Source organism: Octodon degus, unplaced genomic scaffold (assembly GCF_000260255.1).
Source record: "Octodon degus isolate 3935 unplaced genomic scaffold, OctDeg1.0 scaffold00107, whole genome shotgun sequence".
Classification (NCBI taxonomy): Eukaryota; Metazoa; Chordata; class Mammalia; order Rodentia; family Octodontidae; genus Octodon; species Octodon degus.
Genome location: NW_004524683.1, coordinates 7,792,990 through 7,819,799, shown reverse-complemented (window position 1 = coordinate 7,819,799; position 26,810 = coordinate 7,792,990). Strand labels below are relative to the sequence as shown.

Below are 26,810 nucleotides of genomic sequence, written 5' to 3'. Positions count from 1 at the left end.
GCACAGATTGGGAGGGAGGGGGTGCCTCTGAAAATGTATCCTGGGATGGGCATGGCAGTGAGACAGCATTCCCAAGGGCAGTCCTAGAAGAATGTCTGAGAGGACATTTTTTGTGACTGTAGCTCTCGTGTAACACAAGGAAGCCTGGGTGGGAAGAGGGGTACCACCCGGGTCATCTCACCCCAGGCCTCATGACTCACAGATTACGGAAGCAGCTGTCAGTGTCTGAGTCGTCCCACACAGAGAGTGATTCGAGCCCTCCAATGACAGTGCGACGCCATTGCTCAGGCCTCCTGGATGTGCCTCGCTTCCCTGAGGGCCCAGAGGAGGCTCGCAGCACTCCTAGGAGGCAGCAGCAAGAAGGCATATGGGTTCTGACACCCCCATCTGGAGAAGGAGCATCTTGGCCTGTCCCTGAACGGCCAGTGGAACGACAGCTGAAATTGGATGAAGAGTCTGTTAGCCAGAGTGGCAGTTCCTGGCCAGGTGTGCACAGTGGATAGCCAAAGGGCTTTGCTGAGGGATACTGCAGGGAGGGAGACTCAGCTACATCATTTCATTGTTTACTTGATCCCACAGTCATAGAGACCCGAGGCCGTGGGACCCCACAGTTGGCTGAGGGAGCTACAGCTAAGGCCATCAGTGACTTGGCTGTGCGTAGGGCTCGCCACCGGCTACTCTCTGGGGACTCTATAGAGAAACGCACCACTCACCCTGTCAACAAAGTAATCAAGTCTGCCTCAGCTACAGCCCTTTCCCTCCTCATTCCTGCAGGTGAGATCTCTGGAGAGCTAAGATCAAACTCATAAGAAAATAATTTGGAATCTCCATGGGCTTAAGAAGGGATGAGTGGCAGATACGTATGTGGGTGTGCATGTATCAGAGATTGTGTGTCATTTTGCTGTGAAGGTACAAGTCTCTGAAGATGTGTGTTGGTGTTTTGGGGTTGTGTGTGTGCCAGAGAACAGGAAAGCACCATGTAATAAATGCAGGCTTTGAGGCTGAGGGCTAATATGCGATTTCTGCCTCCATCACTAAAGGCTCTTAAAAGTTATTTAACCCTTTCAAGCTTCTTCATTTAAAAAATATGGATATTAGGGCCGGCCGTATAGCTCAGCAAACTAAGCACTTGCTTAGGTAAGCAATGCCACGCCGACTCTGCCCTTGGGTGCGCTGAGCTGGCGATGGAGTCCGGACATGGTTGCACACCCCTGTAATCCCAGCACTAGAGAGGCAGAAATCAGGAGGATCACTACGTCTGTGCTGTGTAGTAAGACCCTGAAGACAAAAAAAAAAAAAAAGAAAAAGAAAAAAAAAACTATTAAAAAATGTGGATATTAATAGTGGCTACTTCACAGGATAATTTTTCTTTCTTTCTTTCTTTCTTTCTTTCTTTCTTTCTTTCTTTCTTTCTTTCTTTCTTTCTTTTTTTTTTTTTTTAAATAGTCTCCCCTGCAGTTCAGGCTGGCTGTGAGCTCACTTCGTAGTCCAGGCTGGTCTTGAACTCACAATGATCTTCCTCAGCCTCCTGAGTGCTGGGATTAAAGGCATGTGTCGCCATGCACAGCTCATAGGATAATTGTGATGCTTAAATAAAGCACAAAGAGTATATATCATTCCTGATACATAAATGCTAGCTGCTGTTTCCTATCACCCAGGCCCCTATCTATATGAGCTTGGGAAGCTCTGGATAGATGAGACAGCTTTGTGGGTCAGGAGTTGTGGAGAAGATGCACCTGGGCTTTAGATCTATCTGTAACTAGAGCTGGGCAGGACTCAACAGAGAAGACAGAGGGCCAGCCTATGAGCTAGACCAAGGCCGGTGACCCACTAAGTCCTGGCTTCTTCTTCTCCAGAGCACCACACCTGTTCTCCACTGGTCAGCCCTATGTCCCCGCACTCCCAGTCATCCAACCCGTCATCCAGGGACTCTTCTCCAAGTAGGGACTTCTTGCCAGCCCTTGGCAACCTGAAGCCTCCCATCATCATCCACCGAGCTGGCAAGAAGTATGGTTTCACTCTGCGGGCCATTCGTGTCTACATGGGTGACTCAGATGTCTACACTGTGCACCACATGGTGTGGGTATGTCTGGCCATCTAGACCTGTTGTCTCCCAGTTTCATCACTTTTCTTCCTTCCCCTTAGCAGAGCCTCTGTGTCCTTTCTTTTGTTGCTGTACCCACTATGCACAGAGGTCAAAGGGTGGTGGTGAAAGGGGTCAGGGCTAAGCAAAAACAAGCCCCACACAAGCCCCACACTTCCTGTTTAAGCTCCAGATTAAGAACTTTTCTCTTGCTGGAATAGCATGTGGAAGATGGAGGTCCAGCCAGTGAAGCAGGGCTTCATCAGGGTGACCTCATCACCCACGTCAATGGGGAGCCTGTACATGGTCTGGTGCATACAGATGTGGTGGAGCTGATCCTGAAGGTTAGTCCTAAGAATGCTGCCTGCTGTAGTCCTTGAAAGACCTCAGCCTTAGGGGGAGCAAGGGGGAGGGTATGGCACTGGGTTTTCTCCAGAAGGCAGTACATTCACTGGCTAAGGCCTAGGGATTTTAGCTATAAGTAGAACTGTCAAACAGGCCAAGGGGACTCTTCAGTGTCTTCCTACCCCAAACCACTCTGAGTGCCAGTGGAAGCAATTTCCTAATTGGAGAGAGTGAAAATCGATCTTGTTCAGACATGTAGATGCAGGGTCAAAAGCCATGTCAAAGGTGAAGGTCAGGAGAAAGAACCCCACCCTATCATGGTTTAGCCTCATCCTCTGTTGTGCTTCCCAGAGTGGAAACAAGGTATCTATTTCAACAACTCCTCTGGAAAACACCTCCATTAAAGTGGGGCCGGCTCGGAAAGGCAGCTACAAGGCCAAGATGGCCCGAAGGAGCAAGCGGAGCCGGGGCAAGGATGGGCAAGAAAGGTAAGCAAGACTTACTCCAGCATTTGCTCTAAGCACCAGATGTTGGCTTGTGCTGGATGTCTTAGCTTTGGGCCCAGAGTATTTTATGCCCTGTGCATCAGCTCAGCTGTTGACTCCTTTCTCTGCAGAAAAAGAAGCTCCCTGTTCCGGAAGATCACAAAGCAGGCCTCCCTGCTGCACACCAGCCGCAGCCTTTCTTCCCTTAACCGCTCTTTGTCATCAGGGGAGAGTGGGCCAGGCTCTCCTACACACAGCCATACCCTTTCCCCCCGATCTCCCACTCAGGGCTACCGAGTGGCCCCTGATGCTATACACTCAGGTACAAAGGGCTCTATGCAGAGTAGAAACAACCTCCTGGGAAATAGGGAAAAATCTGGACTCTGTTTCCTACATGTCCCACTCTGAATTTGTTTCAGCCCCTGAAAAGTCCAGTATTCTTGGGAGGAGTTGATGAAGGGAGGGTGTGACTTTGTTTCTGTAGAAACAAAGTAGTCTGGAACCATGGTGGAACACTTCAAGGCTGAACCCTCAGACTCAGTCTCTTGCCTCTCAGTCACTTACTGCACCTAACAAGCCTCTGTTTTTGTCTTTTTGTGTAAAGTGGGAGGAAATTCATCGCAGAGCAGCTCACCCAGTTCCAGCGTGCCCAGTTCTCCAGCTGGTTCTGCGCACACACGGCCCAGCTCCCTCCATGGTCTGGCTCCTAAGCTCCAACGCCAGTACCGCTCTCCACGGCGCAAGTCAGCAGGCAGCATCCCTCTGTCACCACTGGCCCACACCCCTTCTCCTCCACCAGCAGCTTCCCCTCAGCGTTCTCCATCACCACTGTCTGGCCACGGAGCCCAGGCCTTTCCAGCCAAACTTCACTTGTCACCTCCACTTGGCAGACAGCTCTCCAGGCCCAAGAATGCAGAGCCACCTCGTTCACCATTACTTAAGCGGGTGCAGTCTGCTGAGAAACTGGCAGCTGCACTGGCTGCTTCTGAAAAGAAACGAGCCCCTTCCCACAAGCATGGGCTTGACCTGCCCCACTGTGAGCTAAAGAAGGAACTGCCACCCAGGGAAGCCAGCTCTCTAGAGGTAGTTGGAACCAGGGCTGTGCTGTCTGGGAAGGGTGCACTGCAAGGGAAGGGAGTGCTGCAGTCTGCTCCTTCTCGGGCCTTGGGCACACTTCGGCAGGACCGAGCTGAACGACGAGAGTCACTGCAAAAACAGGAAGCTATTCGTGAGGTAGATTCCTCAGAGGATGACACCGATGAGGAGCCAGAGAGCAGCCAGGGTGTACAGGAGCCAAGCTTGGCACCCAACCTAGAAGTGGGCCAGAATCTACCCCCTAGAGGAGCAGCAGAGGATGGGAAAGAGAAAACAGTCTTGCCTAAGGACCCAGGGAACCAGAGTCCAATGGCCCCAGGCCTACGGACAGGGGTCATTGTAGGATTTTCTAGAATAGAAGGTCCTGCTCTCCCCCAGAGGAGTCTCGAAAACTCACAGGCCTTTGAGGAGGTTACCAGCTCCTCTTTACCACCCTCCAGCCTGGAAAGGTCTGGACCTACCAACCTCCCCACCAGTGAAGGCTGCTTAAAGGCCCAGCACCTCCACACCCAGGCACTGACAGCACTTTGTCCCAGCTCTTCAGAATGCATCCCCACCATCTGTTCTGCCAGCTCCACCACTGGGATGCCAGGCACATGGTCCTGGAAGTTCCTTACTGAGGTCCCAGATAAGGTATCCCCAAGCAGAAAGACAGCAGTAGGTGAGCTAGCCAGTTCTCAAGATTTGGATACCACAGCTCTGGTTCATCCTAAGAATCTGTTTTCTGGAGAAGAGGATAAGTCACAGTCACTCAGTTCCCCTGGGTTGGCCTGTCCACCTCATGAGGTTCTCACCCAAAACCAGCTATGGGAGTCAGATTGTGTACAAGTGAAGAAAGAAGAGCCATCCCTGAGCATCACCAAAGTGCCTGATGCCTCAGGTGACGGAAGGCAGAATCCTCCACACAGAGGCTGCCCACTCACCCAAGAGACTGAACCCCACCTGCTCTGGAGGGGCCAAGAACCAGGGAGCCATCAAAAGCATCAGGACATCACACTGACATCTGATGAGATATTAAAGCAAACATAGCAGTTGTTGTCATATCTTGCACTTAGATCTGTGTAATACACACTCCTGAAAACCATCTGTTTTTTGCCTGCTTCTTTCCTTAAATTATCATATATATGACTAGAAATATAGTGGAGATGGACAGTTCCACCCTCAGTTGAAGGACACCTAAATCTAGAGTCACTTCTCAGAGACTATGAGCTCAAACATGAATAATAGGTGATAGATAGTGTGCTGGGAATGGAAGAGTAGAGGTAGGTTTATGAAGGAATGTCCAGAGTGCAGCATATATATGTGGTATGTTCAAGGAACCAAAAATAATTTAAAGTAAAAATGGATCTACAGATTAAGAAGGGACCATATCTAATGGTTCGCCAGGAATTTAGACTTTATGGGTGATGGAGAACCAAAGAAGGCTGTGTAGAAACGGATACTCCTACTTTACAGATAAGCTCAAGGCTTTTCTGCTTCAAAGTAAATAGCTTACACATAGCTAGGATCAGAGCTTAGGTTTATTTTGATTCTGGAATTCACATCTAACTTGGAGTACCTCTTAGCCATTAAACGAGAAAAGAATGATACAAGGACATACAGTTTAACTTGGGATGTATTTGAGCTCTCTATGGGACATCAAGAAGGAACTGGATGAATGAGGGAGAGAAATCTAGACAGATGAAAATCATCAGTGTATCAGGAGTGATGCTTTCAGGAACATTGGCATTTAAGACCAAGAAAGAAAATTCAGAAGCGGCAGCCAGGAGAGAATCATAAAATCCAAGAGAGGAAAGTTTCAAAATGGATAGCGGGGTTGACTAAATTCTAAAAGGTCAAGTGAGATAAAAATAGAAAGTTGCATAAGTCCTGTTTGTAGCCATTTCTGGCAGGGCTGTTTAGGTCCCAGCACTTCAGGTGCACGTCATGTGCAGCCCTCAATAAGTACAACTGTATTTGCACAAAAGAAGGGGACAATATGGTGGGACCAAGGTAGAGAGAACTCTTTAACAGTCGTATCCCAAGGCAAGGAGACAAGGTCAATGGGAGTGCCCGGGCTAGAAGAGGAATGTCTGTGAGGAACCCCGAAATGCAAACCTATCTTATGCTGATTGTTGTATTAACCCCACAATCCAACATCTAGGTCCGGAAGTGAGGCATCGGGCAGCTTGAAGACCAGGAAATAATACACCTCAAGGCCACTAGCTGGCACCTATGGAATCCTGATGCTCTTTGCTGTCCTAGATAGAGAGGGTAGTGGCTTCCAGAGGGCAGGCATTCCCATGATGGCACAGCCCACACGTGGGGTGGAAAGCATTTCAAACTTCAGCACCTTCAACTTCCTCCTCCAGTTACTCAGCTGACCGTGGGCTGCCTGCATTGAACAATGGGAAGATGGCCCACATATCACCACCTGGAGGATAGCTAAGAAGAGAGTGCCAGTGACTGAGGATCTGGTCAGAAGCACACCAGACCACAAGTGTGGGGAGGGCCAGATAACCAAACACTGTTAGGAAGATGGGGTTGGGGGGAACTCTACCTACTATAAGTGCTGGTGGCGCTGCCTTTGAGAAACACTGCTGGATTATCCCACAAGGATTGAGGATTTTTCCAAAAGGAAACTTTCAGATTTGTGGTTTAGGAAGTTCCTTGAATACTGTGTAGACAGGCTAGACTGGAATCCATAGGGTGACCCAGGGTGTTAGCCTTAAGTAAAATGACAGTATGGAGTCGGCTCTAGTTGAGGGAAGGAGGAAGGATGCACTGTGGGAAAGGATGCAGAATTACCCATCAGGAAGGGCTGTATGAAATAGATTGCCCAGGGAATGTGCAGAATGAAAAGGCCCTCTCGGAGGCCATTGAGATTAGCAGAGAGGACAGCAAGTGAAGGGCATGGTAGAAAATGAATCTGGAAGATACCAGGTCATTTTAAGAGTTTTGTAATTAAGCCAAGTGCAGTGGCTGTCCTACCAGCTGCTTTAAAGGCTGAAGCAAGAGGATCACTTGAGCTCGAGTTTGGACTCAGCAACACAGCATAAATTCCATCTCTTTTAAAAAGAATTTTGTGATGCACTGTAGAAGAAAAGTTATTAAATGTTTTACACAGGTTCAGGTTTGTATTTTGCAAATAACTGGTTTATATGAAACTGAACTTGAAAGCATGAATGGAAGGGAGGACTCTGGCATTAGGGTTAGACATAGTGAATAGAGATCAGATACTCTCATTGATATTCAAGATAAAATTAATACAGATTGGTAAAGGGTTTCATATAGATAAGCAGAGCTATCAAGGATGGTGACTTATTTCTGACAGTTACATGAATTAGAATTCCATTCAACTATTAAACAATAGAATGAGGGCTAGGACCACCAGGTAGCAACTCTGAATTCAGCACTACAACCCCTTCATAATTTAACAGTTGGGAAGGAAAGGAATTATGTGGCAACTGGCAGATGGTGAGAAGGAATTCAACTTTTTCCTCTGTGAACAAGCCTGAAGTGCAGGTGAGACACGTAAGCATCCAATGAGTTTAGAAGCTAGGCAAGAGGTTCAAAATCTCAATGTCCCAAGCATGTAAGTGGGAACAACTCAAGATTGAAAGAAGTCATCACAGTTCATAGTAATAGTTTTTTTTTAATCTTATGAGATAGAGTCTTACTATGTAGTTCAGGCTGGCCTTAAACACACAATATAGTCCAGGGTGACCCTGAATTTGCAACAAACATCCTGCCTCAGATTCTGGACTGTTGGTTTTACAGTTTACCACTATCCCCAGCTTCACATCAACAGTCCTGAAGTTTAAAATCTAGTTTAAATAAATAAAAATAGTGCAGAGGAAGAACACAGGCAAGGTCATTCAGAACCACTGGTTCTTCCCCTGCTCAATCTGATTTTGTAATTGGGTACACATGTGAGGCCACAGGCTCATGGCTGAGAGGTGCACTGCCCAGGTAAGAGGCTGTGTGCCAATTATGTTCCCCGTAAATCAGAACCCTAAAGTTCCTTGGAGTGTGGGGCAAGAGGAGCCCCAGCCTCCAGATACAATGTAGGAACACTTCTAATTCTGAGCAAAACTACATGAAGAGAACCAGTAAACAAATGGGAAGAGAGCAGAAAGTAGCTCTGTTTTTTTTTTTAATTTATTTATTTTACATTTATTGTGTGTGTGTGTGTGTGGCCAGCTCAGCCCACCAGGGGGCGGGGCTGGCTGGCATGTGGTGCTGGGGGATTGAACCGCGGTCCCTGTGCTTTGCTAAGCTTGTTCTAGTAGGTGCTTTAGACCACTGAGCCATCTCACCAGCCCAGTGGCTCTGTTTTAATCTCACTAAATATCTGAGTCTATGTCCTGTTTTGGGTGGAGAGAACACCATGCCATGACCTCTGGGGGCCCAGTTCAGCCCTAGGACTTGTCTTTTGGTGCTTACCAAAGAGGTGCATTCTAATGATTTTCAGCACCCTCAAATGCTTATCTTGTCCCCTTCCCAAGCCTGCCCCCAACCTACCCCCTTCATAGCATGAAGACAAGAAAGTGTTTTTATTACAATGTCTTTATTGCATTACGGAGCAAATTGGCCAGACTATCCCCTCTTGGGGAAGGTAAAAAACAAAATGCCCAACCAGTATGTTATTACCACTTACCTTCCCCCGCCCTTCCCACAACTGCACAGCAATGTCTGAACACATCTGGTGACACAAACAATTTGCAAAAGTGGTCTAGGAACTACAGTATGAATTGTCCCAACACAAGACACACAGGTGGCTTCCTTGTGAATCATATTTTTATGTAAACTACATGAAATCTTTTTGGACTACATCAAAGACAACAGAAAAACAGATTTTTCACAAGTAACAACGGCACCAAAATCACATGCTGGAATTTGTAAGGAAACAATGTTGTCTGTCACAAGTGGCTGGAGATCAAGGTGAGCAATTGGCAGCAAGAGACCTATATGCAGGTCCCCTTTGGACCCTCTGGTTTCTAAGGCCTACTCTGGAGTCTTAACTGGTAACAGAACAACTTAGAAAACAGGATTTGCCCAGATGCAATTCCTGGCTCAACAGAACACAAAGTTGTTTTCTTGCAGCAAGAACAGGAAACATGGAAGACACCAAACTGGCTCTTAAAGCTTTTTCAGAGTGTCTGAGGTCTAAAGTAAATGGAAAATCCCATAATGTCTTGGGACAGGGAGTAGAAATGTTTAGAAGTCTTCATCCTTGGCCTAGTCAGTGACAAGAACACAGGCAACCTACCAAGCCATGGCAAATTTTTGGTACCTATGGCCAGGAAGATGCCAGATGACGTCTTCTGATAAAAGTGCCACCTGGAAAGGAAGGGCCTAGGACCTGTGTCTAGCCATCCCCATTCTGTTTTCAGGTTGAAGGCTGGCTTATTTAGCCAGAATGATGAACCCCTCTGATCTCACACTATGTCTCTACTTCTGTCACAGTAAGATTGCAGATAAGATACCAAGAGATTCCCAGGGCCCAAATCAAGGGATATGATGTAGATTAGACTCCTAAGAAAGCCAAGACTTGCTCTCAAGCCACAGGACGGAGGAGGAGCATCTTGCTCCTAACATACTTGGAGCCCAGTGGTTGGTATACTGGCCCCAATGTCATTTTCACTGGTTCAGGATCAAGCAAACCATGTGACAAATGGAGAGAAAGGACAAATTCCAATTTCTCAAATCGTCTTGGTTCTTAGAGTCTACAAAGCAATAAATTCAAGATTTGAAAAAAGGGGTAAAAAGGAATGAACAACTGACAGAACAGCATCCCTTCTCCATAACCCAGCCCAAGCATAGATACACAGCACCTGCTCACCCTATATAGCCTGTGTCTGTCAGCAAGGTCCAGACTCACACTCACCAACACTGCAGGGCTATATCCTGCTATATTTAAGATATTTAGAACACACAAGAACTGTATAGGAGAGATTCCTTGCACCCAATCTTGACTCTCAACTGGTATTAAATAGGTTCAACATCAGGTGCAAACCACTTAGGCATGGCAGCAGCCATTAGCCTGGCATCCTCGGTAAAACTTTCAGCTAGATTTTAATCTGGCAGTTTAGGGAAACAATGTGCTGGCTGTTAGTTTAGGGCTTTTTAAGTCAGAATAATAATGGAGGGGTTCATTTTTCCTGACCTTATCCAATCCTGAAACTCCAACATGAACAAGGAAAAATAAAAAGCACACCCTTTTTTTCCTATCTTCATTGTTAGAAACTGGAAATTTTTCCAAAACTTTTAATCTGTCATGGTTCATTCTAGCCACTGTCACCCAAGTAAGTGCTCAGATAAAGTAATACCTTTCAGCCCCCAAACAAGAGCTTTCCTGCCTATATAAGCCTTATAGACCAAGAACTTGTACTGGCTACTCCTGTAGCTCAGCCCAGATGGCTGACTGCACAGCCCTAGCTCAAATGGTTGACTCACACCAAGCACATTATGGTTCCAGGACTGGTTCAAGGGCAGCTGTACTCTGTCAAATGAGCGTGGGGCATAAAGGAGTCAGGAGTTGATGCCTACCCTTCACTCTGTTCAGCCAGCTTCACTCAGCTAAAAGGTTGAAACCATATGGAGCAGAAGATTCCTGGCCTAAAATCACAACCACTGGAGCATGAGGGCATTTGCACTTTGCCTGAATGGCAAGATAGCAAAAAGGCAAAGACAAGAGCTTCCAGATGGCTTCTACTAACATTCTAAACTCAAAGTCACCTTCTCTCTTTCCTGCAAAAACAGGGCCCTAGAACTGATTTTCTGCAGTCTGTGACACAATGTGATTCCTTCTTCTTAGCCACCTATGACTCCCCAGTTCTACCAGCAAAGCACAGGAGATGAAGGGAAATTAAACCATGTTAACTTAAGCCATATTGCTCCTGCAGGGCCTGTTTTTTTTTTTTTTTTTTTTTTGTTGTTGTTGTTGTTTTTAAACAGGGTCTCACAATTTACAGTTCAGGCAGACCTTAAACTCACCTTAAACTCAGCCAAGGCTGACCTTGAACTTGCAGTGATCTCCTGCCTCAACCTCCCAAGAGTGCTGGGATTATAGGCATGCACCACCACACCTGGCCTCTTGCAGGGCCTTTAAAAATGGGGAAGCACATATAAGAATGTCTTTCTATATTTGGTATATCAAGCCATCTAAAAGCACTGGATTGCACTTCTTCTTTACTCATACAAACAAGTTACAAAGGTTTCAAACAATAGACCATTCCTTAGGCTAAGGGAACACCACACAAGCACCAACTTCATTTTATGATTCAAAGTTCACTATCTGCACAAAAAGAATGCTATTCCTCATCTCAGATACAAAGTAGGACAGAAGAAAATGCACTGACAGATTTTAGTGTTTGCTAAGTCACATTTCTAGTTCTCTTATTTTCAAGTTTTGGTAGAGAAGCCTGCATCCAACTACTAGTGCCACCTTCTCTGTTTAGACCTTGGTCTGGCAACAAACATTGCTTTGTTGGTTTCTGAACAATATGTTTCTTTAGAGAGGGCAGATAATGAGATGGTAAAGCCTAAGCTGTTAACTATGTCTATAAGAAATAAAAGTACCTTCAATTGAAGGATCTGTGTTTTCTTTTGCGGGGAGCAGGGTATGTTTTTTTACCCTGTTGGCTTAGTTTTTTTTTTTAAATGAAATCACAAGTCTCCCTATTTTCCTTTGGTTGCCTTTACACTGTATCACCGACAACCTTGTTTTGGGAAAAAATGTGACTATCAGAACTCCCAACAGAGTTGAAGACCAAAAGAGATCTTGTCTCTTCAGAGGTTTTTGAATCCCACCCTCTACCCTCAAGCCCAGTCTGTTCTGGTGAGGGTACCTGGCTAAATAGAGTCAAACGCCCCCAATGAAACAGACTTTCCAAAAAACAGCATCTGCTTCCATCTTCGTATTTCAGTGCAGTGGCACTGCTAAGTCCCAGAGACCCCAGGCCCCTTATTTCCCCATCCTGGCCAGCTACTGCTTGGCCTTTCCACGTCACATTCACAAAATCACTTCTTGTGCAAAACAAGCAGTCCATGTAGAAAGAATGCCCACATAGTCTAATAAAAACTAGAAAAATGCTATCACGCTCTCTTTATCTGCACAGCGAAGGCATCTGTGCGTGGACAGGGTAGGCAAGCCTGACGTTGAGGGAGTCATTGTGCTGAACCAGGGATGTCTGCTGGTAGTGGAGCACCAGCTCCTTCAGTGAGCTGTACAGGTTGTAGGGCTCTGCGAAGCCATATCCCCGAGCAGTGCTGTAGATCACACAGTGCTTCACTTCCCCGTCGGCACTGCAATGATATACCACAGTAAACACATTAAGGCAGACAGCAATAGATAGAGGAACAATAAATGGTCAGAAATCTGACAGCAGTTGTTATACTAAGGAGATTCAGAAGCGTTTGTCAACCAAAGCTTAGTAAATTGTGTTCCCCTCACCCTCTTATACACCTGCCCACAAATACATTAAAACAACCATATATCTAAGGATTTTATTTCTCAACTCTCCATTTTATTCACTGACCAGTATTTTCTATCCTTACATTAGGACCTCAAGGTCTTACTGTATGTCTGTACTAAGTATTGAAATCAAGAGGTGTGAGTACTACAATTTGTTTCTACATTTTCAGGATTGTTTTGACTAGTCTAGGTGCCCTCCCTTTTAATATGAATTTCAGGAACACCTTATCATCTGCAGATATCCAGCTGGGATTTTATAGGATTATCCTGAATGTGTGTAATCAACCTGGAAACTATTGCTGTCTTAAGTATTCTTAATACTCAGGATGTCTTTTCATTTATTAAAGTCTTCTTTAACTTCTTTCCATGATGTTTTGTAATTTTGCTGTACAATTCTATTTATTTATTTATTCATTTATTTTTGCAGTGCCAGGGATCGAACTCAGGACCTTGCACTTGCCAGGCAGGCACTTATTCCACCAAGCTATCTCCTCAGCCCTCGCTGTACAATTCTTTTGTTTTATTCCTAATTATCTCATCATTTTGATGCTATTATAAATGGCATGTCTTTTTTGTTGTTTGGGGGGATTTGTTTTTTTGTTTTGTTTTTTTGAGGCAAGGTCTCATGATGTAGTATAGACTGGCTTCAAACATACTATGATCCTCCTGCCTCAGCCTCCCAAGTGCTGGAATTATAAGAATGTGCCACTACACCCAGTCTCATTTCATTTTTGGATTGTTCATGCTAACATATAGAAAGGCACAATAATATATTTGTATTGTGTAACCTGTAACCTTTATGAACTCACTTCTAAATTTATTTCTTACTTTCCCAATCTAAATATCTTTTCTTCTTCTTGCCTAACTGCCCTGGTTGAAGCCTCCTATACAATGAGCACGAGCAGTGCCATGCTAGGAGTGGGCATTCTGGCAAGCAGTTGTTCATCATTAAGTATAACATTAGCTGTGGGTTTTTTACTGATACACTGTTATCAGAGGATAAAAATTCTCTCCAATTGCTGGCTTCTTTTTTGGTTTTTTTTTTTTTTTTTTTTTTTGCGGAACTGGGGATTGAACTCAGACCCTTGCGCTTGCCAAGGAAGCACTTATTCCACTGAGCCATCTCCCCAGCCCCTCTTCAGAATTTAAAAAAAAAAAAAAAAAAACATGAAAAAATGTTGGATTTTGCAAAAACCATTTCCAAATCTATTGAGGCTATCATGTAATTTTTGTTCTTCATTAATATGGTTTATTACATTAACTGCTTTTCTTGGGTTGAAGCACCCTTGCATTCTCAGGATGAATCCTATTCAGTCATGGTATCTAATATTTTTCATATGGTACTGGAGCTCCCTTGCTAATCATTCATTATTTTTTTTAACATCCTGGAAAGCCAGGACACAAGTGCCTACCTGGCAAGCGCAAGGTCCTGAGTTCAATTCCTAATATGCAAGAAAAAAAAATTCTCAAAAGCCATATCCCTGTTGAATGTTGCAGATAAGCTCTATAACTGTTTTTCTCCTGATATCTGTGTCTGGTTTTGGTGTCAAGGTAATACTGCTCCATACAATGAATTCTAGACACTCCACATTCAATGATTGAGTTCCATTCCTGTAACTAAGTTGCTAAATGAGAAACTGTCTTTAACATTATATACAATATTTGAAACAGGCTGAGGAGATAGTTCAGCAGCATAAGCAAGTGACTGGTAAGCACAAGGTCTCTTGTTCAATCCCCAGTACTACCAAAAAAAACCCCAAACAAACAAGCAAAGAAATGGTCAAAGGAAATTCCAACTTGATGACTTTGCTTTTCATTTGCATAATTCTTATATACAGTCCTATAATGTGTAACAACATAAAACTACAGAGCTTTATAGTACAATCAGCAAGAATTACAGCACTGTATAAACAAGTCATACTATACAAAATATACTGAGGGTCTATAAACAAGATGTAAAGAACTGTTAAAAAAAAAAAAAAAAAAGATAGGTAGTAAGTCCAAGCAGTGGGTTGTAAATCTGAACATCACATCATGGTCCTAAGTACAAAGAATTGTTAAATAGGGAGGTTACTACATGAGGAATTGCTGTAGAATATCTTCTATTGTTTAGAAGTGTTGGTAAAAGATTGGTGCTTGTTTGTTATTTTTGGTCTTTTTGAAATGTGGCTTCACTATGTGGTTCAAACTGGCCTTGAACTTACTTTTTAGTATTTTTCTTTTAAATATGTAGTAAAAGTCCACCAGTAAAGTCACCGGGACCTGGGGTTTGCTTTTGTTGTTTTTCTTTCTTTTTTTTAGTATAAGGTCTACAGCATCTCACTACACAGATCAGATTCATAGTGATCCTCCTGTTTTCAGCCTGCCAAGCCCTGGGATTACAGGCATGTGCCACCACGCCCAGCCTCAGTCACTGTCTCAGCACGCCCCAGGGCAGACCCGGTGTGGCATGCAGGATGGGGGATCAAACCCCGGCCCTTGTACTTGCAGGTGCATTAGTTCACTGAGCTACCTGGCTGGCCCTAATTTTTTTTTAATTAATAATTCAACTCCTTCTTCTATTTCTAGATTTTCTAATTTCCTGGAATCAGTTTTGGGAGTTTGTGTGCTTCCAGAAATTTGCCCAACAATAAATATAGGTGGTTTAAATTCTTGACATATAACTATTTCTTTATATCTTTTTTTATTCTTCTTTTTTTTTTTTTAATGTGTGTGTGTGTGTATGTGTGTGTGTGTGTGGCCAGCTCAGCCCACCAGGGGGCGGGCTGGCTGGCATGTGGTGCTGGGGGATTGAACTGCAGTCCCTGTGCTTTGCCAAGCTTGTTCCAAGTAGGTGCTTTAGACCACTGAGCCATCTCACCAGCCCTCTTTTTTTATTCTTATAAAAAATTTCTCCCTCCATTGGCCCCACCTGTAATCCCAGCACTCTGGAAGGCTGAGTCCAAAAGATGAAAAGTTCAAGCCCAGCATAAATAACCTGACAACTTAGCAAAATGACATGTCAAAAATAGAACTATTTTTTAAAGGGCTTGGTATGTAACTTGGTGCAAAGAGCCAGAGTTCAATTCCCAGCACTGCTAGGAAAACAACAATAGGATTAGGGCTGGCCAAATAGCTCAGTGGATTAAAGTGCCTGCAAGCAGGCAGGGGCCTGTGGTGCCAGCCCCACCCCCAGGGCATCCTGAGATGACAACTGAGACTAGGGCGTGGTGGCACACACCTATAATCCCAGTTCTTGGGAGGCTGTAAACAGGCGGATCACTAGAGTCTGATCTAGTAGTGAGACCCTGAGCACCCTGTAAAAAAAAAAGATCACTATGAATCTGACCTAGTAGTGAATTGAACACCCTGAACACCCTGTAGACCCTTTCCTAAAATACAAAACAAAAAAAAGGATTACGAATTCTCTCTACCTGACTTTCTGTACATGCATTGCTCATTGCAGGTCTTTAGTCTGAGAAAGCCTGAGAGTTTAGTTACTTCATATGCTTCTTTATGATATAAACAAATTAAAGTAGAAAAGGAAGTGAGCTGAATCTTAATGTCTTATTATGAAACATGATTTTATTTTAAAGAGAATAAAAATATATGATATTAGAAACAATACAGATTTTTTTTCCCCCAGAACCGGGGATTGAACTCAGGCCCTTGCGCTTGCCAGGGAAGCACTTATTCCACTGAGCCATCTCCCCAGCCCCCAAATTAAAGAAAACAAGATGATAGGAATTCAACAATGGTTGTTACGTTGCATGTTGCTGTCTTTAAAATAGTTGCTTGGATTACCAGATATAAGCATGTAAAATGTGTCACAATCTGATGCCACTGCCATGTGCCATTCAACAAAAAGGCAGAGATCTTCAATATAAGCAGCAGCATTTGAGCCTTACTAATGTGTATGCCAAGTTTCAACTTGTTTGGTGCGTTAGTTGGTTGGGAGCAATGGCTGAGACAAGACATGTTTTGGAGTGTGCTATAAACCATGGGTCACAACCAACACCTTCCCTGGAATTGTGCTACTTCAGACTGCAGCTTTCTAAGAAATGTCACCACAGGAGATGAAACTTGGGTCTACGATGATGCTCCCAGGACCACATTTCAGAGTTCTCGCAAGAAACCATCCTTTCTCCTCATGCAAAAAAAGTGCATCAATTTACCTGAATGGAATTGTACAAGTTCAGTCTGCACTACACACACTACAGTGAACTCTAAGTAATATAAGAAATCATGTAAATCGAAAGTGGACTAAGAAATGGACAGTTTCATGCTCCATCATGACAACACTCCTTATCACACAGAGCTTCTGATACAGCAATTTCTGCCAAGTAAAAACACTATGGTGCACCATCATCCGCCTTATTCACTGTATCTGGCACCATGCCCCTTCGGGGTCTTCCCCAAAGTCAGACTGCCCATGGAAAGGTAAAGCATTTCAATTGATTGAGGACATCAAGGCGGCCACAACAGCACAACTAAAGACGCTTATAAAGAAGGACTTCCAAAACTGCTTCAGAAAGTGGTAAGAATGATGGGATAAATGTGTTCAAAGATAGGAAGAGAATCTGAAAGGGGGTTAATGGCAATGTACCTTTTACAGTAATAATTTTTAAAATTTTATACATTTACTGTATTTATTTATTGAATGTGTTTGGTACAGGGTCACACTACGCAGCTCAAACTCATAATGATCCTCCTGTTTTCAACCTCCCCAGAGATGGGATTACAGGCATGTGCCACCATGCCCCTTCTCAGTGGCCTGTTCAGCACACCCAAGGATGGGGCCGGCGTGGCATGTGGTACTAGGAATCGAACCCCAGTCCCTGCGCTTGCCTAAACAGGCACTTAGTCTGCTGAACTATCTCATTGGCTCTTCACTGTATTTATAATCAGACCTCAATATGATTATTTTAAATTTGCTATGAGATTCTTCTGAACTGACCTTATTCAGATCCCTACTTCAGCAAATGTCCAAAGTATACTGGGAGATCAATGGATGGTGGTGAACAATTGGAAATCTTTACAGTGCCAACCTCTCTTTTCCCTAACTATCCTCAATCTGAACTCCAATACGAAGTGGGGCAATTTTCACAAGCAAGGGAAACCTATATACTGCTATGGAAGAGACTGTTGCTAAGGGAAGGAGAACATGAAGACAGCTCTCCAAGAGTTCCTTTGTTTCTCAGGATTAGCAAAGCTGATGGACAGTGCCTTCCACAGCCAAGTCCTTAACCCACAGGCTGCCAACCAACAACACAACAACCTGTAGTAAGAATAAAAAATTGAGCTTACCACCTTCCTTTTCTTAGTATTCTTTTTTTCGGTGAAACCGGGGATTGAACTCAGGCCCTTGCACTTGCCAGGGAAGCACTTACTCCACTGAGCCATCTTCCTGGCCCCTTCTTAGTATTCATAAAAGAACCCAAATTTTACAAAATAACCCTCTTCTAACACTTCCACTCAGATAACCTGAGAAGCCCAGGTCAAAGAGAAATGTTACAAGCAGTTTCCTCTTGGAATGACAGTAATCCAATTCATTTTTCCACTTCTCCCCACTTTTGCCCAGACATAATCATTTATTCTTTCACAGTTTGGCTCTAATGAGTCTTCATGGAACCTTTCCTTTTTTTTTTTTTTTTTTTTTTTGTTTTTTTTTTTTTTTTTTTTTGTGGTATTGGGGATTGAATTCAGGACCCTGCGCTTGCCAGGCAACCACTTATTCTACTGAGCTATCTCCCTGGCCCCTATTGAGTCTTCTCTAAAACATCCCAATAAACTTTTCTCCCATGAGAATTAATAGTTTTTCATGTGCACAGTCTACTAATGATACCCATTTCATCATTCTATTTATCTCAGATATTTTATAAAAATTTTATAAAGCCTGGTGCAGCTAAAATATGTTTTTTGTTTTTTGTTTTAGGCAGAACCGGGGATTGAACTCAGGCCCTTGCACTTGCCAGGGAAGCACTTATTCTACTGAGTCATCTCCCCGGCCCCAAATATGTGGGTTTTGAAAGCTGGTAAATTTGGATTCAAATTCTGAATTTATGACATAGATAGAAAACTGAAGGCAAAATGTGAAGCATTGAGTACAGGCACTATGGCTCTCTTTCTTCTGTCCTCTCCACCTACCCTCTTTGAGGGCACTGTTGCTTTGTCATCTTCGCTTACCTTCTGCCATGTCCGTCTTTAGCATCATTATCTCCTAACAGTATTAGTAGGTAACACTTATTATGTACCAGCAATGTCAAAGCATATTATATTGTGCATATTAAGTTATTTAATCCTTGGAAAACCCCCAAAGCAGATACTTTGATTAGCATCTTTCTTTTACTGATTAAAAAATTAGGCAAAGCAGCAGCAGAACCCAGATTTGAGTGCTCTGTCTCTGGTCCCACAGTTTGCCCTCGTGATCATCCTATTTCCTTTCCAGGCCTGGACTCTGTCGATGGCATCTCATCATCTCATCATGCAACCTCAGTCTCTGAGTCTTTAAAAAAAAAAGTCATAAAATTATCTTAAGGAAAATACACCCATATTTTCTATCACTACATCAATGGATTAATCTTCCATTTTAAAATTTAGATACAGTTTCTCTAATGAAGGAAAAACAGTACTATTTAATGAAGACTTCCCTAATCTGATCATGGAAACCCAAGTTAGGCATACAGGACACTACTGAAGAATTAAGTGAATTGTTTATCCTGTAAATTTAACTCCCCAAGATAATTTTAGATATCATCTTTCCTAATTCATTTTTCACAAAGAAGACTTACACCACAGAGCAGGCATAGCAGCCTTTCTTGCTGCTTTCCCGGATTAAGAAAGCGCCATCAGGTTTCCCATAGAGCAAGTCCTCTGCTTGCACCCGATTGATGTCCTCCACAAACCAGGTTTTCTCATCATAATGTGGCAGGTTTTCATCTTCTTCACTGATAAAATAGGCCCTAAAAGTTAAATATTAAAAATGTTTTTAATAATAATTTCTACCTAAAGGCAAATTCATAAATAAAACTTTTTTTTTTTTTTTTTCCCCAGAACCGGGGATTGAACTCAGGCCCTTGCGCTTGCCAGGGAAGCACTTATTCCACTAAGCCATCTCCCCAGCCCCTAAATAAAACACCTTTATCCCTAAAAGCAAATTCATAAGTGATCTTCTATATCTTTAACCATAAAATAGCAAAGCAAAATTATGCTTAATCAGTGTTTCGTTTTGTTTTGTTTTAACAACCTCCTAATCCACAGGGGAACACAAAGCACAGAACCCGCGTGTTTCCGCTGGGAAGCTGGGACACAAGCATCTGAGCAGCAGCACGCGTGCAGCCCGTGGCTGGTGCGCATTCAAAGGCCCGTCAGGCAATTCGCTCAAAGGAGCTGCGCAGTTCCTGATTCAGTATCAGCAAATGACTCCCAGCACACACAAGGACAGTCTGCGTCCCACTGCTACCAAAGCCCCCGACCCAAAGCCTCAGGGAGAACTTACTCATCGGCATCCTCATTCTTGATTCCAAGCCACGCATTCAGGCGCTTCTGTCTCACTCCTTTATGATTGAGCCATCTGCCAAGGGAAGATGCCAGTGTTATAGTCTTATATAAACTGCCCAGGCAAAGCGGCTATGTCCAAGCCAACAAAGCTTCATGAGTCTAGGAACAACTTATACTTCTAATCTCAGCATGAGTGGCCAGAGCTTTCCTTAAGTTTCCCTATACCTACCTCTCTTTCTCACTTGTTTTCATCTTTTTGGTTTTTTGTTGGTTTTTTTTTAAATTTTTTTTTCCAGAGCCGGGGACTGAACTCAGGCCTTTGCACTTGCCAGGCAAGCACTTACTCTGCTGAGCTATCTCCCTGGCCCCCATCTTTTGCTTTGAGACAGGGTCTCACTAAGTAGTACAGCTGACCTAAAAATAGCTTATATAGCCCAGGCTGGCTTCAACTTCACAGAAATCTTCCTGCCTCAGCTCCCTAAGTGCTGGGATTATAACTTTATGCCACCATGCTGTTTTGGCTTTTTGAAACAGTGTCTTGCTATATGTACTTCAGGCTGGCCTTGACCTCACTCACTATGTACCCAGGCTGGCCTCAAAGTCTGGTGATTTTCCCACCTCAGCCTCCCAAGTACTGGGGTTACAGGAATGTGCCACCATACCCATATATCTCTTTTACTTTTCTTTTGATTAATACCATGATGATTATATACTATAAACATGTACTAATTTTTAAAAAGGAAAAAAAGAACCTAATACCATAATGAATTAATCTTTTTTGCAAAAGGCATAAATATACAGAAAGCTACTTGAAATTAGGCATATCTCTCACTTTTCATTTTCCTTTTCTAAAAGCTTATGCTGGGCTGGAGAGATGGCTCAGTGGTCTAAAGCACCTACTTGGAGCAGGCTTGCCAAAGCACAGGGACCGCAGTTCGATCCCCCAGCACCACATGCCAGCCTGCCGTGCCCCCTGGTGGGCTGAGCTGGCCACACACACACACACACAATAAATAAATGTAAAAAAAAAAAAAGACCTAATTAGTTTTAAAAAAAAAAAAAAAGCTTATGCTACCAAACACACATTTGCATTCAAACTCAGGAGGACATTTGTTTCTGAAATCATCTATTTGGTGCACATCCTAATTTCCACTAAGCTGAAAGACCCACTCCCTGTGTTGCCACTGAATTAAACTTCAAATTCTAAACAGAAATTTAAAGTCTATTTTTGCACCTAAGTAAACCACAAGAAATTCAGGGTAGTAATTGGAGTAACTGATATGAGTTTACTTGCTCATCAAGCAAATCACAGTATCTTAAAATATCAACATTTAGCTATCAGAGGGTGTAAACCAGCACATCTAGATTCTTTCTGATGGCCAGTGGTCTAAAAATAAGGGCAGTGTAAAAAGCTTCACTCACTGTCCCCAGCAAAAGCTCCTTAGCATTCAGGTCGCACCATGAGCACCTCCTCAGGGTGTCTGCCCAACTATCCTAACTAAGCCAATCTCCTCTCTCCCTACAATGGACCTCACTTTATCATATTCATAGCACAGGGCTAAAACTCATAATTTTGTATTTCTACTATTTATGTTTATATCCCTCACTATAATGTAAGTTGCTTTTGAAAATAGGGGAGTGGGGTGGAGGTCCTGCCCTGTTCATGGGTATATTCCCAATGGCATAAGTATTTAAATGGTGCAAGCACAGGAAACTAATATAAACTATTTATTGGCAGGCTACTTTTAATATTAACATTATCTTGAAAAAGGCCTGTGGTAGCATATTCCTGTAGTCCCAGCAATCAGTAGGCTGAAGTAGGAGGGTCACTGTGAGTTGGAGGCCAGACTATGCTATAAAGTGAGCTCAAGGTCAGCCTCAACTGCATAGCTAGTCTGTGTCTAAGAGAGACAGAGAAGAGAGAGAGAGAATAGCTAATTATCATATTCTTTCTTTGCCCATGCCCCAGAAATTGGGGGGAGGATGTACATATACTGTCCTTTCTAAAGATTTAATTAGCCTTAAAACCCAACTATTACACTTTGAGAGGAAAAGGGCTTGTGTTTCATTCTAAACTAGAAGATTAACATGGGAAGTCTCTGAGAGAAATAGAAAAAATAGTTTAAAGCTAAAGCAGTAATCCTGGTGGAGAGTTTAAGCTTCCCCCTCAAGCACAGATAAGGTATGAAATGGAGTAGCTTAAATACATGGCACCTTGAATAGAATGTAAGAGAGTTTTAAGATGCAGAACCTGGCCAGGCATGACACATACACCTATAATCCCTGCATCCTAGAAGGCTGAAGCAGAACTCCAAGTTCAAGCCCAGCCTGGGAAACTTAGTGACAACTGTCTGTCTAAAAATTAAAAAAGCTGGGATACTACGCTTCAGCACCTCAATGCACAGGCCTGGGTTCAATTCCCAGTATAAAAGACAAGCAATCTGCTGGCAGCCAATTAGATTATGGTAATTTTCTGGGACAGCAGTATTTAACCAGACTAGGTTAACAAGGACTAGGAGCAGAGGCAGGGTCTAATGACAATTGTGAGGAAGGAGAGACAAAGGCCTTTGTCTTCTCCTATTTTCCTGATTCAACTTCAGGAAAACAATTCTTACTGGATCCAACTGTGACTGTGACTGTGACTCTGTGTGTGTGTAGGAAACGGGAAAAGCCCCAGTAAGAAATTTCTATATAAAGCCAGGCACAGTGATGCACACACCTGTAAAACCAGCACTCAAGAGGATGAGGCAGGAAGATCTCTGCAAGTTCAAGACCAATCTGGGCTACAAAATGAATTCAAGGCCAGCCTAAAATACAGAGTGAGACCCTGTCTCAAAAAGAAAAAATGCATAAATATTTCTCATATAACTAGGCAGCTGGCTGTTTAGAATGAACCAATTTCAAATGAAAAAAAACTCAAACTTGTCTTATATTGAGTTTTGTAGACAAAATTTCATATTCCCTAAATAAGAGTAAAGTGAGATACTATATGTATTACTTTGAAGAGAAAAACCATCTTTAACTACTTAGAGTTATCAGTGTTCATGTTGTAGCTCATTGTTAAAATACACCCGCCTAACACGAGTGAGGGCCTGGGTTCAAGCCCTAGCACTGGGGGGCGGGGGGAGATACTATAAATATTTTAAGATATGACTCAAGGGATATAGCTCAGAGGCATAAGTGCCTGCTTGGCAAACCCAAGGTCCTAAATTAAGAGTCCCAGTACTAAATAACAACAACAACAATAATAATAATAACAATAACCAAAATAACATCTGCTCACAAAACATTGTACACGAGTGTCTACAGCAGCATTAATAAAAACAGTCAAAAGGTAAGAACAGTCTAAATGTGCATCAGTTGATGCCAGTTACATAAAATGGGGTACATACGTGTAATGGAAAACTATCTGGCCATAAATATGAAGTACTGCTATGAGCCACAACACAGATGAACCTTGGAAACATCATGCTAAGTGAAAGAAGCCAGTCATAAAAGATTACATGGTATGCTTCCATTTACATGAATGTCATGAATACTTAAATACATTAAGATGCAAAAAAGGAGCCGGGGAGATAGCTCAGCGGTCTAAGCAAGCGCCTGGGTTCAATCCCCAGTACTATGCGCTGTGCCAGCCACTGAACCAGCATGACGGTGCACGCCTTTAATCCCAGTGATAGGGAGGCTGAAACAAGAGGATTAGTATGAGTCTGAGCTGTGTAGTGATACCCTGTTTCAAATAAATACATCTTTTAAAAAGAAAAAAAAGACGCAAAGAACAGCGGCTGTTTAGGAGTGGGGAAATAAGGTGACACAGGGCATAGGGATAATGGGTATTGGGCTTCTTTCATTTAGCATGATGTTTCCAAGGTCCATCTGTGTTGTGGCACATTGCAGTACTTCATTTTTATGGCCAAGTAATTTTCCATTACATGTATGTACCCCATTTTATGTAACTGGCATCAACTGATGCACATTTAGACTGTTCTTACCTTTTGGCTGTTATCATTAATGCTGCTGTAGACACTCATGTACAATGTTTTGTGTGTATGGTGGTGGTGGTGGTGCTGGGCATTCTTTTTTTTAAGTTTTATTGTGAGACAGGATCTTGCTAAGTCACTAAGGAGTCACCAAAGTGCCCCAGTTAGGCTGGAACTGTGCTCCTTCTGCTATAGCCTCCAGCTACAGGTTTTTGCTGCCACACCCAGCTTCCAGCATTTCTTTTGTATGGTAATTAAAATGTTCTAAAATATATGAATATTGCAAATATCTGTAAAAACATGGAATTATACATTTTTTAAAGTCTGAGGTGTGGTCTTCCTATGCTGCCCCACCTGGTCTTGAACCTGTAGATGCAAGTGATCCTCTCATCTCAGCCACCTGAACAGCTGACACTGCAGGCATGTGCCATCACACCTCGCACTGAATTGTACCGTCGAAATGAGTGAGCTGTGCAGATGTCACTTATGTATTGGTAAAGTTGCCAGAAACATACACCCTCCCCAGGACTCCTTGGGCTGCAGACTCCCTTAGCACATAGTTCTCATTAGTACACCTATATTGTGTTGGCAAGTTATTCTTTTTATTAAGAATTTAAATTTATAAATATCAAGAAAAGTAAATGGTACTCATGAAAATAAACCTTAACTCATGATGAAAACAAACTGCATATAAACAACCAAATTTCTTGTTTGAAGAAATATGAACAATTTATATACCTAAGAAAAATTTTAATGTACATGTGCAGGCTGTTGGGCTTCATGAAAGGTCTCTTGCTGCAGGACTGCGAGCGGGAGCACCAGGAGCTTGGGCTGAGGGTGAGACACTTTGGACTGTTTTATGAAAATGGCAGACAAACCAGACATGGGGGAAAGTACTAGCTTCAGTAAGGCCAAACTAAAGATGGAGATGCAGGAGAACACCCTGCCAACCAAAGAGACCACTGAGCAGGAAAAGCGGAGTGAGACTTCCTAAGAGCCCAGAGGATTCCCGGCCCCGTCATCTCCGAGACTACCCCCCCCCCATCATGATGGACACGAGCCACAAGCTGCACTGTGAACCCGGGCATTCCACACCGATGCCACCGGCCTATGGGTCTCTGAGAGAACACCCCCCCCCCGCCGCAATCGGACTGCCAAATTCTCTGGTTTGCCCTGGGATATTATAGAAAATTATTTGTATGTTGAGTGAAAATAAAACACATCTCATGGCATAGGAAAAAAAAATGTAAGCACAACTCAGATCAGTATCTCAAAAACTATTATAGCACACAGCTCTCATCAGACACTGAACCTGTTGATGCCTTGATCTAAGTTTTCTCCGCCTCCAAAACTGTAAGCAAGTCTTTTTATATGATACTGTTTCTAGTATTCTTGTTACAGTAGACTGAATAGACTGATATCTCACTTAATTATGGCCCTGGGATGGCATATCTCCTAATAAAGGCTTTATTGCTTTTTATGACAAAAATGTGCTTCCATTCATTCCACCACTTCACAGCACAGCCTTCCTGGGCCTTTCTTCAGCTTCATGATGTGGCCACAACATAAACAGCCCTACTTCTTTCATCTTCCCTTTACAAAGCTCATCAACAAGCTGTATATACTTAATTACCTTTGTTACTGATGTTGCACTGGGGATTGAACCCAGGACCCAGCACATACTGAACAAGCCATCTATTACTAAACTATACCCACAGTCTCTTTGTCATTGTTGTTATTTGGTTCTAGGGACTGAATCTACAGTCTCCACTGAGCTACATCCCCAGCATGTTTTTGTTTTGTTTTGTTGAGACCGGGTCTCAATATAGAGTTGAGACTGGCTTTGAACTCACAGTGATCCTCCTGCTTCAGCCTCCAAGTGCTGGGATTATAGGCATGTACTGCCACATTTGGCAGCAAACCCATTTTTTAAAAAATGTATTTATTTTCTTTTTTCAAGGTTGGGTCTTTGTAGTCCAGGCTGGCCTTGAACTCATTAGGTAGTCCAGCCTGGCCTCAAACTGGCAGTGATTCCTCCTACTTCAGCCTCCTCAGCGCTGGCATTATAGGGGGCACCACCATTAATGGCTAACAGCACTTCCTCATCTCCAGGGCACAAAGGCCACCTATGAGTCCCAAGCCATTTGTATGCTGTACAGTCATGTCACAGTCTCTGCTCCCCCACTACCAGGGCTGGGTTTCTAAATCCTTATAGTCCCACAATCCAGTCCTAAATTAGAAATCTCTTCTTCCATCTCTAACACCTTTAGTTCTAGCAGTACTCAAATGCTGGTGTCTCCCCCCCATAGAGTCCCACGTTACTTACACGAGATGTTGATCACGGATCTTGCGCAGTTGGATCAGGTCAGGTTTGATGCTATTCATTTTTTTATCTATTTCTCGGTTGTCCAAAGCTTGTTTCTTCAAATCCTGTTCTAGCCGCATTTTGCTATCATGAATCTCACCGAGACGTGACTTCAGTTTATCATAATTCATCATAATTCTGTGAAAATATGTGACATATTAAGGGTAAAATAGCAACTAAGCAGAAGGATCCTTTAGCATAAATATTGTCCCAAATATCTTCTTTTGAAAGAGATAGTTTTGCAATGCTGCACAAGGGATTCTCATGCCTCAGCTTCCCAAGTAGCTGAACTATAGGTACAGTCACAGTGCACGGCTATTATCCTATTGTAAATGTGGTGGACATAGATGGTTTTGCCTAGTGTGTTCCTATTCTTCTAGTAATAGGGTTGCGAGGCCCCTGAGATAGGTAAGGATTCTCTGCCCTCATCTCAGATCCAGGGATACACATATAAACAAAAATTCTCATATTCTCTCTCTCTCTCTCTCTCTCTCTCTCTCTCTCTCTCTCTCTCTCTCTC

General features: G+C 43.2%; 2 protein-coding genes across 5 annotated transcripts in view; one reads left to right on the top strand and one right to left on the bottom strand.

The window, feature by feature from the left end:
* Mast2 (microtubule associated serine/threonine kinase 2) overlaps nucleotides 1-5,092 on the top strand; it is a 379,336-nt gene extending 374,244 nt beyond the window's left edge. For all 4 annotated transcript variants that reach the window (XM_004639184.2, XM_004639182.2, XM_023724134.1 and 1 more), the window contains 7 exons: nucleotides 203-486; nucleotides 580-774; nucleotides 1,857-2,083; nucleotides 2,305-2,427; nucleotides 2,780-2,916; nucleotides 3,045-3,235; nucleotides 3,518-5,092. In XM_004639184.2, the coding sequence (XP_004639241.1) occupies nucleotides 203-486; nucleotides 580-774; nucleotides 1,857-2,083; nucleotides 2,305-2,427; nucleotides 2,780-2,916; nucleotides 3,045-3,235; nucleotides 3,518-5,037 (2,677 nt within the window). In that variant the 3' untranslated portion in view covers nucleotides 5,038-5,092. The remainder of the gene's footprint in view (nucleotides 1-202; nucleotides 487-579; nucleotides 775-1,856; nucleotides 2,084-2,304; nucleotides 2,428-2,779; nucleotides 2,917-3,044; nucleotides 3,236-3,517) is intronic.
* A 5,844-nt stretch (nucleotides 5,093-10,936) lies between these two features.
* Nucleotides 10,937-26,810, bottom strand: part of Pik3r3 (phosphoinositide-3-kinase regulatory subunit 3) — a 76,379-nt gene continuing 60,505 nt past the window's right edge. Inside the window, exons 8-11 of the mRNA XM_004639181.2 lie at nucleotides 26,252-26,428; nucleotides 19,944-20,018; nucleotides 19,237-19,407; nucleotides 10,937-12,297 (exon numbers count right to left, since the gene is read on the bottom strand). Coding sequence (XP_004639238.1) covers nucleotides 12,099-12,297; nucleotides 19,237-19,407; nucleotides 19,944-20,018; nucleotides 26,252-26,428 — 622 coding nt within the window. The 3' untranslated portion in view covers nucleotides 10,937-12,098. The remainder of the gene's footprint in view (nucleotides 12,298-19,236; nucleotides 19,408-19,943; nucleotides 20,019-26,251; nucleotides 26,429-26,810) is intronic.